Below are 14,576 nucleotides of genomic sequence, written 5' to 3'. Positions count from 1 at the left end.
ATAGAGGTTGTGAGTGCTGCATTGATGGCTAATTGTGTAGTTCTATCTTGGTTTGTATCTTTTTTTTGCTGCTGTAACTCTGCATTTTCTCTTTTGTAGACAAATAAAGAAATGCTGTTCTATCTTATTATATTCTTTTTCATTACAAGTAAAATTTTCTCCTGTTGGATTTTTTTTCAGGGTGTCAGAATAGAAGGGACTAAATTTATATTGTTTCGGTTTTATTGTTGAGAGTTTTCAAATAAATAAAAACGTTTTTTTTTTTTTTTTTTAAATGAATCATTTTTCTGTCCATTTCAGTTTCTTGAATGATAAATCAAGAAATCCAGGTAACTTTGACACAAGGCTGTAGAGTATTTCAGCCATGAACGTGTTGCACTATATTGTGAGCATTTTTCTTGGTGATATTAAGTTTTTCATTAGAGAATAAGTCTCTGCAGGTTGATGTGTCAGCACAGCAGAGGCTGCAGCAGAAAATCTGTGCAGATTAAAACATTTGATGAGATACCCGTCTAACTCCCCGCTGGTCCAGTATTTACAGTCACAGTTATTTCAGATCAAACCTACTGGAATACAGCTCACAATGTTTACTAGGTTTACTGTAACTCACAGACGGCATGAGGATGCATGCTTTTTTATTGCTCTTACAGATGAAAATCTAAAAAAACAAAAAACAGGGCAAGTATTTCTATTATTCAGCCCCTCTGGCTTGATATGTTACTAAACCACGTTTGAATGCAGTGATAGCTGCAAGCATTTTTGGGTTTATATTTACCAGAAATAGAGAGTCTTATTACAGCTTGATGAAGTCTGTGCTTTGCTTGAGCCATTCTTGTTGTATATATTTTCAATGCACCTTTCAAAACTCATAATTTTTATTAGATACGTGTTTGATCATTTTACTTTTGAGGTTTTCAAAATCAAAATGACCCATTTTCCTTTGTAGGTGTGTAAAGCCATCTTTTTAAAACTTTTTTTTAGAGAGAAAATCTGTGGATATTTTGTTTATAATATTCTCCAATAAAATTGTCATCAAAGGAAGGGGATGAGTCTGTAAAGCTAACTGAATTCTGATATCTATAAAAACAAAGTACGAGTTAAAGTTAGCCCATTTGTCCCCTGCAGGATTTTTTATTTTTTTTGCTGCTCCTCATTGTTCTCATAATGGTATTGTTTTTTATTTTTATTTACTTTTTTTTTCTTTGTAGTGAGTGCAATTGATCATTCATGGTTATGATCTTAATTCAGAAACCTCCCTGGAATGGTGATAAAACTCTCTGTAGGGTTACGGCTGAAACAACAAAACTCTTTCCATGACGGCAAGAATAAAACCCCTTTTTTATCCTGATTTATTTTAATATTATTATTAGAATGTTAATATTAAACAGTTTATACTTTGATGCAAACTATCTGCACCTTACAACACATTTAGACAGGCATCGCCATCCACGGACTCTGATCTTCCAGCTCCTGCAGTGATGATGCACCTGCCTGCAGAGATTTACTCCTCTGAAATATTCAGAACACACAGAAATGTTTGAGAAGCCACCTGAACACATTTACACTAACCCCAGCTCTCTGCAGCTGTCAGTGACGCTGTGGCTGCAGGAGGGGTTCAATAAACAAGCTATGCAGAGTAAAAGCCTGGAGAACAGCAATAATCTCATGTTAAAAGATCTGTGCTTGATAGGATATAGGGTATAGTTTCTAGATTTATACAAGGTAACATTAAATTATGTGCTTTTCATTCCTCTCATATCAGCTCTCTGCCTCTTCTTGCCGCTTAAATTATCCCTATCAGCTGAGGTCAGAGTTCATGTCGTTTTTCAATCCCTTTGCCTCCTGGTTACAGCTCATGTCTCTCCTCTTGTGGGATTCAAACAGAACCTCTCTGAAGCTTGAGCTTCAGCAGTAGGAAACACATTTTTTGAGACATTAAAAAACCCCAAAATGCTCTAAAATATTTCCAACACAGCGATCTGTAACCACTGCTTCTCCAGCCATCCAATCTGGGTTTAATGTCTGAGGAGGGTTTCAAGGTTTGATGGTTAGAAGCTACAGCAAAATGTAGCACAATTTCTCACCACAGTGATTTTATTTTATTCCAAAGAAAAAAAAAATCAAACTGGTCCAAAGTTTTGAGTGTTTAAGACAGTTAACCCTCTGATTTGGCTAGAAATGTTATTGTTGGGTGCCATTGTCCATTCTTTAGGCTTTTTTTGGGGGGGGTCTGTTGTGAATTAAACATAGAAGATAAAGCAGATGATGGCCCGGATATCATGAAAAAAAAAAAAAAAAAAGCAAACGACTGGTTAAGTGACTGGGTCAAATTATCTTTACTACATCCATAATGTTCTGTTCTGCACGAGCAATCATTATATAATCATAAGAACCACAAAAAAAGAGAAACTTAATCATCTTGACTATGAACTGTAAAGATTAGCTCCCAAATCTGGAAAAGCCTGATTATAAACATGAATGTGCTATGCTGCAGTAACAGCCTGGCCTGAAGCTGCCCTCCCAGCAATGACTAACCCTGTTGTTCTCCTTAAATGTTCACATGGACGTTCACATCCAATTAAGCAATAAGCAACGCCACAAGCCTAAAATCTCACAGAAAACAGTCATGAAAACTGTCATACCCGATTTTTTTCCTCCATTTCAGCATCGATTGTTGTTTGAGCATCGATTAAAAACATGAAAGTTTTCTCTTGTTCCCGGAAAATGGTGACTGTGCAGTTGGGTGGAAAAAGTGGATCTAAAAGCCGATGTTCCCCCTCCGAGAGCTGAACGCACACAAAGCCAGAGACGCTAAGAGTGGGTTTCTTGTCTGTTTCTTTCTCAGGAGACGATGGAGACAAAACGGGAGTGTTAACCTGAGCACAGTTTTGTGTTTTTGTGACCCAGAAAAGAAATGAAAAAAAAAAAATAATTCACTTGAATTCAACACAGTTTATTTTCTCTTGACATCTTTTCAAGTATGAAAATAACACAATCTGAAATAAATACCAATAAATAATACAATTTTTTGTCACTATAACCATCTTCCTCTCATTCCTAACTGGAATGACAGCATTTAAAATACGCTGCTCATTTTAAAACATCTGGACTTTAAATCTAAACATTTTTTGGTGATGTTTAAGAACCTTTGATACATATAAATAATTTATACAGTGGGAGAAACAATTTTTTTGAAACTCTTTCTATGTCAGTTTTTAGCTCGAAATGGAATAAATAGAAAAGGTCTGAAGGTTAATGTAAGATGTTTTTGTTTGTAAGATGTTTTTTTTTTTTTTACCAGGGAGGAAGATGATGATATGAAAGGTGATAGATGAGCTCTGAGCTACACAGAAGGAGCTGGAAGATGAGCTGGGATCCCAGCCACCAAGAACAGCACTGATAAAGCATCCCTGTAGCCTCCTGTTCGATAAGGCCCATGAGTTCGCCATTATTTAAAGGATTTAGACAAGGCTTCAGATTTGATCGGCTAACGTAGAATAAAAAACACCTTATAAAGTTAATTCATTGACTCAAATGAAAAGAGATCTAATTATTTAGTCAATTAGAATGACAATAACTTTGTCAAAGTTTTTTTTTCATCAGCAAATAAAAACAAGACCAAAATACTGCAAAAAGACACAGCGCTAACTATTATTACAAAATTATTAATTTTGCACTTAACTGTAGAGACCTTTCTCTATAATTTCATGTTTTCACCAATTCAACTTTGCTCTAAATGTGGTCTAAAGGGGCAAAGCATCTTGGAGGAGTAGCTTTCTCTACCTGTTGGGAAGTAGGTGGTCTGGTGGTTGGGGCATTGCACTTGGAATCCAGAGGTTCTGAGTTCAAGCCCCACTCCCACGGACTGCCACTCTGGGTCCCTGAGCAAAGACCCTTAATTACAGAGAGTCCAGTCTTTATAGTCTACAGACTTCAGCTCTGCAGGAAATCTGTGAGCATTCAAGAAACAGAAGACAGGGGAAAAATACTTCTAGAGATGATTTTAAAGAACTTGACTAACAGCTGCAAAATGTCTTTCATGGGAAGTTTGGCACCTAAACCAAGCTGAGCTCATGCTTTTGTTTTATTTAGGTCAAAATTCTCTACTTGCAAATTGAAACTAATACAATAGTTGTTTCCCCCACTGCAATAACGTTTGCGTAAATCTATTATTTCTATTTTAAAAATGCTGCTTAGCTACAACAGATGATGATTCTCAGAAAAGGAGAAATCATGATGGCATCAGAATGTCTCTTAGTTATAAATAATTGGACATTTCATAGCCAAAGATTACAAATCACTTATAAACGATAAAAAAAACAACAGAAAAACAAAAAAAACAACTGCAAGATAAGGAAAACAGGAGTTTTGTTTAGATATTGACAGTAAAACAGCAGTTGTTAAGAATGCACCGGTGCTAGGCATACTGGTTTCATAGGAATGTGGACGTGAACAGTTGATGTGCCTTGATGACTTACAGTGCATGGTTTGTGTTTTTGGTTTCTATTTGTGAAATCCCACTGCCTCATCTTTTCTATTTATATAATTACAGTTAACCTGTAAACAGTGTGTGACTCTTTGAGTGAAAATCACTTGATGAACAAAAGTTGACGTTTCCCCGGCCTTACTTATGTTCGAGCGACAAATTTAAGTCTCTTTGATGAGCTGAAGAGTTTTGTTCCAAAGGTTTTTTTTTTTTTTTACCAAATCCGTCTCAAAACCAAATGTTCTTAGTTCAAACTGAGACCTTATATGAGAACTCATGAATTACTTAACTTTTAGCTTCTTTTCTTTTTTTTTCTGCTGACTAATCTGAATATTTTGGTTCAGTGCTTCTGCCTTCTTTAGCAAACACAGTTAAAGTTAAGACGAAGGAAACTAAAATAGATTTAGCAGCAAATAGAGTTACAGCTCTGATAAAATTAAAGTACACCCCCTTCTAGGTTTTTATTTAGCAGGCTTTCTGAAACAGGATTTATACAGGAATGAGTAACTCTTATTTAATTCTTTTTAATGCTCTTTGAAATAATTTTAATGACATCAACAAGTGCTCATGACTCTCATATATACTCCGCAAAATCTTTTGTCATCTTTACCGTCGACAGGCTGCAGCCATGTCCCGTATTCCTCGTTTTCCAGCCAGTTTTGTGGAAATTTCTCATTCTCTAGCTTTATCTCCGCCTCGAGCTTCTTTCTCGAACATACAGCTTTACGATCAACTGGAAGCAGTTCCATGCAAATATATCGCAATATTTCTGACAAAATTGATTTTATAAACTTTTTTTAATAAGGCATTTTAAATGCCACGATAATCACATTTAATGAGTTTTAATGCCAATTAAGGCCTTAATTTAAAAAATAATCATTTAATGACTTTTAATATTTTTTTAATGACCTGCAGAAACCCTGTGAAAGCACATCGGATAACATGTATGTTTTGGGTTATCTTGGGTTCAAGCTGTGGTAAAAAAAAATGAAACACAACTTTTAAAGTAAAGTTAAAGTAGGCATAGACTTCAAACAGTTTAAAATGGCATTATAACTCCTCCCAGATTGATGTTCAACAACAGCTACTTCTCCTGGGTCATTGCTGATATCTTTCCATCTGTCCACAGGATATATTGACCATATTTTAAGAGCATATAATTTGCAGTCCTTGTTTCCATATTTTGTATATGTTTAATCTCTTTGAAACACGTGTTACTTTGTTTTAGTTGATTAGGAAAAAAATTTTTCTACCTAGATTTCAAAACCATGGAAACAGTAGATTTATTTTTTAACACAATACGTGAAACTATAAAAATGAAAAGAGGGTGCACTTTATCTTTTATCATGTCTGTATTTCAGCCTAGTAGTGAGATCCAGTAGAGAGCATGTATCAATTTGTTAATCTTAGTAAAGTATTTAAATGTACTTTATAAACACAGTTTAGTAATATACATTATCACATTGTTTTTAACTAATATTACATTTCTACATTTATCAGGTGAGACATGAATAGATTTAAAGACAAACAGAACTGTTTAATGTTGCTATGGAGATAGATCCCCCTCTCCTTTACCTCATTATTAAACAGACTTCCTCTGCTCTGATTGGTCAGCTCCGGTAACACGATCACTTGCCGTTAACATGATCACTTGCCGCTAGTTACGGCTCAGGTCTAAATAAGTGTGAGATGTGAATTATGGGTTTTAATTGGAGGAAAAGGTAGAAAGTTTCCCTGAGTGCAGGATGAGCCAGCAATGCTCTTTACTGCTTATCTGCAAAGTTTCAGCACAGCTTATTTAGTCCATAAGAGCAAAATAGTTGTGTTTAAAGTGACATAAGCTATTTACAGATTATTTACAAATATTTAAATGTTTAATTTCTTTCTATACAGACGTTCTAGCTGTAATCTGTCTACAGCTAGAGCATCACAGGCAGCCTCAACCTTTGCTTTGATTGGGTAACCTGCATCTAAAAATGTTAACAATTTTAAATTAAATGTACTTTAAAATTAGATAGAAAATTTGATCGGATTGTCATATTTTAAAGTACGCTCCTTTTCTCTTCATCTGCTTTTCTGGTTGAGCTGCTGACAGTTTTCATAAGGACACATTCAAAGACGTTTAGCAGCTATCACCAAAGCAAAAGGTAGGCTACATCTAACAGCGTTATGGATTATCCCACATTCTAAACAGATTTTGAAGCTAAGTTTGCCCCTTTGACATTTCACAGATTCTGTTTTTTTTCTTTACACACTTGGGTAGAAAAAAACAGGAAAAATAAGAGTTTTGTAAAGTTGCCAAGAAAATTTGATTTCATGCTCAATTTAAAGGAATTTCTTTCTTCAATTTTTGAGTTGGATAAAGTCTGATGCAAGAAAATTGAATTATGAGACGTCATTAAATAATATAAACCATAAGGAAGCCATTCAGAGTTATTCTGATTTCATTAGGGGTTATAATCTTTGCTCTAGGTCTGTTTACCCATTGATTCCTTAAACATGTTGCCATTTTGTCCTTCCTAATTCAGTTTTTCCCCCCATTAATCTTTTTTGTACCCATGTTATTAACTATTGCTGTTTATTAATCTGTTTATTTATCATGTTATATTTTATTAAACTGTGAAGATAATTAAAAATAAAAATGCACATGAATCTTTACATAGGAAGATTTTCTGAAGATTTTGTGCGCAGTGCTAAAACATTTCAGCTGGTTCAAACACGGATCCGATGTGGGAAATTTCTATGATTTTGTTTGCTTTTTCAAACTCAAAATTACTTGAGAAACTAATCATACATGCAGCAGACAAACACTTTCATCAAATCTGTATGTCTGCAGGTTTTAAATGGAAGTAGGTCCAATGGCTTTCCCATGGATTTAGAAGAAGCCTCCATGTGGTGGCCTTCTTGTTAGCAGCTGAAAGATCAGCTGCTTGGACAGAGAAGTTTTTTTGAAACTGGAAACACTTTGATTCTTGGCTTTTTAACTTAAACTGTATTGGTTAAATCAAATTTTGTTAAGGTAGATGAGGTATAACTGGGACAGGAATGTATAATACTTGTGTTTAGTTTGCCCTGTTCATGCTGAGGACTTAAGCAGAGTGAATTAGGGAGGATTATAGGATATATTTTATCATGACGATCATTGTGAATATAATAAATGAGTGTTTCCTGCATAGTAATAATTATAATTGATGATTCCAGCATTAAATGATTTCTAATTACTAATGGCACTTCATTTTTTTTTGTGGAAAAAAAAGTTGCCCCATATTGGTTAATTCTGGATTGAAGGAATTAAATAAACATGGCATAGTCTAATAAAAGTGACCCATAATCTGGGATGTAAAACAACCCATGTTCATGTATGAGCGCATACAGAAACACTTTCTGATAGAAGGACGTTTTAAACTCAGCTGGTCTGCACCAGCAGCAGGGAAGTAATTAGTTTTACTTAGGAAAATATCTGGGGCACGGGGCAGCAGATAATCAAGAAAAAGCATCTATCAGCGTTGAAAGACTGCACTAATGTGTTAGTTCCTTTCATTATTAGCTCTGTGACTCACAAGGAGTCAAAACGGCCATTAAAGGACGACCCCATCAAACGTGAAGACACGGCTATGCTCAAACCAACTAATCCACTCCCATTTATTTAATCCACAGAAATGTATACTTTACGATAATTGTTCCTTCCTTAGGAACGTCTTATTTGAAACTCTCCATTTGGTTGATGTTATTGAGAGCTGTAAAAACAATATAAATAAACAGCCTGAATTGATTACTGTGGAACGAAACTCTTCAGGTAGAAGTAAGGAATGTATTTAACCTTCCATTGAAAGAACAACAATGGAACTGAGCTGAGAACAGGGGAGGAAAGTGCGAAAAAAAACAAACACTGAAAAAACAAAAGTATCAACACATTTCTAAACATTTAACAACTTGGTTTCTGCCTTTGGTGTCCACTGGGAATCCATCCCAGTGGACACATCCCAGTGGAAACCGTGCGTCACAGGATTTAATGGAAAATGATTGCTAAATTAAATTATGCAGGCAGGAATACACTAGGCGCTTTTTCTACAGAAAGCCAATATTAAACCGGGCGGTGTGCTGTACATTCACACTGAAACTCCAGGTCATACAGATCATTTCGCTGATCTTTTGATCCACTAACCTTTAATAATGCAAAGTCTGCAATGTTGTTCTCCCCTAGTCCCCATCCATTTTCTCCAGAAAGTCTTTATAATGTCCCCCCTGAGGTTTAGAGGACCAACGCAGAGTCTCTTTGTCCCCGCTCAGAGAGTCTACTTCACTGAGGTGGTGAGAAATGTGGACAGTGACAGCTGGAGGGTTTGTCCCAGTATGCAGGATAAAGCTGGTTTCCTGTTTCATAGCGAAGTGGACTGCTTGATGCTGTGAAAGCTGACACGTGAAGGTGAAGTTGGGATAGACATAGCCTGGGTCATCCTGGCCCGGATGGAGTGCTGCTCCTGCCACCGATGGAACCGCTTCCTTACAGCTGAGCGGACCTGTGAACAACATCAAAACCCAGAGCTAAAAAAACACACCACTCATTCTAGGTTGATGCAAAATCAACAAAAGAAAAACACCATTATTATCGACTGGGCTCTGGTTTTGAAAATTTATATTTTTATTTTGTTGTGTTAAATTTACTGCTCAGCGGAACAGTGGGTAGCTCTGCTACCTTGCAGCAAGAAGGTTCCGGGTTCCTCAATTTCTGCATGGAGTTTGCATGTTCTACCTGTGCATGTGTAGGTTCTCTCTGGGTACTCCAGCTTCCTCCCAAAGTCCAAAAACATGACTGTTAGGTTAAGTGGCTTCCTGAGTGTGTGTGAATGGTTGTTTGTTTCTGTGTTGCCCTGTGATGGACTGGCGACCTGTCCAGGATGTACCCCGCCTTTCCTCATTGACAGCTGGGGTCACCCCTCGTGTATCCAACAGGGATAAGTCAGAAGATGGATATAAATATTGACTTTAACTAAGGCGAGTGAGGCCTGCTGAGCTTTGTTGTTCTGGGTTCTTCTGTTACCTTTCGGAAGGTTTACCAATGCCAAGTTTTTTCCATTTCTAAATAATGACTGTCACTGTGTTTTACTTGACTCTTTAAACCTTAGAAATGAGGTGTGGCGCTGGTACAGGGATTAGGTGTGTGGTCATTGGTCGTTGATATGAACGTCAAAGATTTGCATCCTTAGAAACTTAGAAAGACTATGACACTTAGTCCGACAGGTACTTTTAAGTGATTTCTTTCAGTCAAAAGGTCTGGAAGGAATCAGGCATGGGTGCAGCCAGTCATTTGAGCTCATCTTCTGGACTAATTATCTCAGCTTCTCTACTAATTTACCTAATAAATGCTAAGTCATGATGTAACAAGTGGAGTTAATTACTTTCACATGTAGGGTCAGGCTTTTTTCCCTTTAATATCAGAAAACTACTGTGATTATCTTTGTCTTGTGAGGTTTTTCTATGGTTTCCAACTGTTTACTACCTGTTTTATTGTGTTTTTATCTTCATTTACCTTTATTTTTCATCTATTTTATTGTCTTTTTGTTTATAGCACTTTGAATTGTCCTTGTACTGAATTGTGCTATACAAATAAACTCTCCTCGCCTTGCCTAACATGAGCCCTACTGGCGTAACTCCCAATGAAAGAGGTTCGTTCTTCTGGCACATGTAAAAGTTGATGCTAAAATAAACAAGTTAATTTCAGCAGTGGAAAGTTAGGAACCCAAATTGAACACCTTTATCCTTCGGCTGTTGCAGTGGACTGTATGGTACTTTACCTAAATGACAAGGGAAACTGGTAAAAACAAAAAACTCGAGAATCTAGATCTAAAAAGTACCAGACAAATAAAATGTGTTTATCAGAAATGTGGGTTATTTCTCATCACCCCCCCACGAGTGCATTAATCTAAAATAACACTTGGCTTTCGGCCTGAAATAAGATGATTCAATCCTCTGCATATTCTTTAGCTAAATGTTTTCCTTTTCTCTTGAATGTGACTGCAGGCATCCTTTGTTCATCTCTTGCACTCCTCCCCACTGCTTTCCCTGCAAGCCTCAGCCTGTAACAAAATCCTAAATCAATATCCTCTGGAAGCTGCACATGCTGGTTAAGCCCTTTGTTTGGGAGCTACATGGCAGTTCATGATGAGATATTCCTTCATCATCCAGCGAGCGATCACGCAGAGAGGATGGGTAACTGAAGGGGAGCAGATATTACATTCACATGCTGCTTGAGGAATAACTTGTAATGATTAATCTGTTTTGCTCGGTGCAGAGGCCAGACCGAGCCGGATCTTTCAGTCTGGGGTTTACCTTCACGGCTGGTTTGAGGCTCAGCTGAAGTCATTAAGGTCCGGTTAGGTGTGAGGGTATCGATTGTATCTTTGGAGAACACAATTAGATTTGTCATACCATGCTTTTTCATCTGATTTAAATGCAACAGAAGGCCTAAATTGATTTAAATCTTATTGTGTAATTTTTCATAACTCAAAAGACTCCAAACACTTTTTAAAGCCTTTTTTTCCCATAATAATATGATGATTTATTTTGCAGAAATGGCCGCCTGAAGGTGAACTGAGTTTTTAATCCTTCACAGTTCTACAAAGTTCTAATCTCTTCTAATCAAAGTTCATTTAGTTTAATTTATTTAACAAATTTTACAATGAACAAATATTTAAGGAAAATGAGAACATAATAAAGCAGCATCTGAGGCTTTTTCATAAATCTGGTAATCTCAATATGTAATATCTATTTAATTAACTAAAGATTATATATACAATTAATGTAAATAAAGCCACTTTAAACAATTATTTAAATACTAAACAAAAAAAATTGAAAAAAAGGCTTTTGAAGTCATTTTTAAACCATATAAAGAAATTAAAAAAATCATCCTAAGTTAAAAGATTCCTAAGTTAAAAATAATATGTTTTAATTTCTTATAGAACTTTTTTTACATATTAGAATAAGTGATTGTTTTTGTTTATTTGATTAAACTTGATTTTTACCATCAAAATATACATATCTTTAAAAGTTATAAATAATAATATCTTGTCCTGTCCTCCGATAACACTCTTAGCTTAAAATGTGGATTTTGAAAGTATTTCACTGAGAGTCCAATAAGGGGTTAAATAAGAGCCCAGACAATGCAGAACATTTTTTTTTTTGACTCAGTGTGAAATTCATTTTGAGTATTACCATCATCTTTTTTTCCATTGTGAAGTTAAAGGTGACATATACCATTTCTTTGCTTTCTTACTGGGTCAAATCACGGGGCATTGATGTGCAGTCAGTGGGGGTTTCTCTGAGGATTTTTTAGTTCTTCTCTATAGGATATTTTATTGTCTGCTTATCATATGTGCAGTCTGATTCAGCTTCTCAACAAAATTCATCAAAGTTACAGATTGACATTATGGGCTCTTGATTCTGACTGCATAATCTGGTTGAATTGTATCTTTAAATTGCCTTGAGATGACATTTGTTTTGAATCAGCGCTATATAAATAAACTGAAATTATTCTTGATTGATTAACCATCAGAAAGAGACTTCATAATTTAAATAATAGTGTAAAATGTTTAAAGGAAAACTTTGGTCTAGAACTAACATTTCAAGTTGAGACTAAGGTTTAACATATTACAAGACTTTTAGACCAATGTTTTTTTAGACAGATTATTCTAAAATGTTGTTATTTGGAGGGCTGATCAGTGGAGCTGTGGGTAGCACAGCTGCCTTGTAGCAAGAAGCTTCTGGGTTTGATTCCCTGCCCAGGGTCTTTCTGCATGGAGCTTGCATGTTCTCCCTCAGCATGTGTGGGTTCTCTCTGGGTACTCTGGCTTCCTCCCACAGTTGACTGTTAGGTTAATTGGCTTCTCTACAGTCCCCTTAGATATGAATATGTACGTGAATGGCTGTTTGTCCTTTTTGTCTCTGTGTTGCCCTGCGATAGACTGGCGAGTACCCCGCCTCTTGCCCGTAGACAGCTGGAGATAGGCACCAGCACCCCTCGCGACCCCACTTGGGATAAGCATGTAAGAAAATGGATGGATGGATGTTATTTGGAAACCCTCTGAATGTCACAGTCAGGTGAGTGAGCCATGAGTGGGCCTACTTCTGGAGCCCATTCAAGGTTTAACCTGCTGTCAAGGTCGCAATTTATCTTTGTCAAGCCGCTCTTTGTCAACCTGAGATGTCTTTTTGTGTAAAACAAGAGATCAGCAGTTTTTGAAATATTCAGATACATTCAAAGTGTTCTCCTTTTCTTCTATGTTTTTCCTGCTTCATTTGGGCTTCTGCTATAATTTAATTTACATAGAAGGGGCTCTTTGTTTGTCTGATTTACTATGTGTATTCAGCAAAATTATTATAAAAATTTGTTTTTTCCAGCAATTATCCAACCCTCAGAAATGATTATATCATTACTCATAAGGACATTAGGAAAAATAAATGCACTACCCCGAGAAGACCTGGATTTACCTCAGATAAATCCAAGTCTTCTTCTGCATCCCAATCACATAGTCTGGTTTAATTTCAACATTCTGCAGAAAACTGATTTGCGAAAATGTAAACAACACTAATTATTTAAACAACTTGAAAAAATATAAAACAGCATTTCCTTCTTGCACGTTCTTTCCAGCTCTATTTTGAGACGGTTTTAACCGTGATTTCCCCCAGGACCAAATTAGGGCTGACAGTGTCATACAGCGTAGAAAGTGATGTCACTTATGTCGGCACATCACAGGGCTTAATTGTGCCCTAAATACATTCTCCTCAAGCTTCGAAAACATGCAGCACAACAGCCACAGAAAGCTGAGAGGGAACGCTGGAGGAGAGGGAATATGATTAGGCATCCGCATCAGGGAAGGGGTTTAAAACACTGAAATGTTAAATCAATAAGCTAGAGTAAATCTGCTTACCTCACTGTTTAGGAAGCAGTAAAACACTGACACGAAGAAGCCCTGCAGAGAGGAACGGGGAGATAAAGTGAGAACAAAACATCATCATCAATGCCCTGATGCTGGTTATATCACTAATACAGCTGATTATGTTGAACATTTAATCATCATGTTTTTGTTTTTTTTTAGCACTCATTATAATAGCATTACAATAAATCAGACAAATGATAAAGCCACCCACATAGAGATGCCATTATACTCGGTTTGTGCCTGATTAATTTCAGGATAAATCCTACCTGAAAGGACTCCAAAAACGAGTTGAAATATATAAAGACGATTTGAGAAATTTCATCCTCCCCTGGGTTGACAAAAAACAGCATGTAGGTGATTCCCAGGAGAGGAAGGAGTACCAGCGTCGCCTTCACGGCTTTCCTGCAGACGAGGAGAACGTAGATCAGACAGCCGTGACAGAAAGACTCGGCTCAGTGTTTCACTTCACGCTAAAAGGCCCTTCAGGGTCCAGGCTTCAGCGATGGAGGACAAAATGAATAATTCAAGCCTGTTTATTGGAGTTTCAGCAGCAGGTTTACAAGAAATTTACCTGTACTGGATTGTCTCGGATGTTGTAGAAGCTCGCAGTTTGGTCATCAGGATTCTCACAATGTTGAAAAGGAAGATGAAATTAATCTGATGGGAAATCAAAGAAAGCCCCATTAAGATAAAAAAAAATCAGCATTTCATTGCTCTTAAAACCAATACTGCTTTTATGTTATCAGTAAAGTTTTTTTGTTTTTAACTTTCTATGTGCAGCTAAAAGACATTAGTCTTAAAACTTTTTGCTACATTTACCAAAAAAAAAAAAAAAAAAATGTAAGAAAAATTCGATTAACTTTGGAGGAAATTTGGGAAAATCCTGGCTTAATTGGAAAAAAAAATGCAACAAGTCTGTACTGAAACCCTATTAGTGGTGGTGATGTTATAAGCATGAAGATGGGCACCAAAACAAATTGTGCTAAAGGCCCCATGCTACCTCTGACCAACCCTGCTCTGCTTAGAGGCTACTTTCCTACATGTTTAATGTAGAGCTCTAGGCTCTTTATCTACTTTTTGCGGAAAAGTCTTGCTATTTAATGTAAATCTATGTCAGTTACAGACAGAGCATAAAACGAATCCTTCCTAAAGTC

General features: G+C 36.4%; 1 protein-coding gene across 1 annotated transcript in view; it reads right to left on the bottom strand.

Moving 5' to 3' along the window:
* Positions 1–2,937: 2,937 nt before the first annotated feature.
* Positions 2,938–14,576, bottom strand: part of LOC119775988 (corticotropin-releasing factor receptor 1-like) — a 120,801-nt gene continuing 109,162 nt past the window's right edge. Inside the window, exons 11-14 of the mRNA XM_038274175.1 lie at positions 13,994–14,079; positions 13,689–13,824; positions 13,414–13,455; positions 2,938–9,006 (exon numbers count right to left, since the gene is read on the bottom strand). Of these exons, the coding sequence (XP_038130103.1) occupies positions 8,866–9,006; positions 13,414–13,455; positions 13,689–13,824; positions 13,994–14,079 (405 nt within the window). The 3' untranslated portion in view covers positions 2,938–8,865. The remainder of the gene's footprint in view (positions 9,007–13,413; positions 13,456–13,688; positions 13,825–13,993; positions 14,080–14,576) is intronic.

Source organism: Cyprinodon tularosa, unplaced genomic scaffold, assembly GCF_016077235.1.
Source record: "Cyprinodon tularosa strain WSP-4 unplaced genomic scaffold, ASM1607723v1 ctg90, whole genome shotgun sequence".
Lineage (NCBI taxonomy): Eukaryota > Metazoa > Chordata > Actinopteri > Cyprinodontiformes > Cyprinodontidae > Cyprinodon > Cyprinodon tularosa.
The sequence above is the reverse complement of the archived record's forward strand: the minus strand, read 5'-3'. Positions and strand labels throughout refer to the sequence as shown.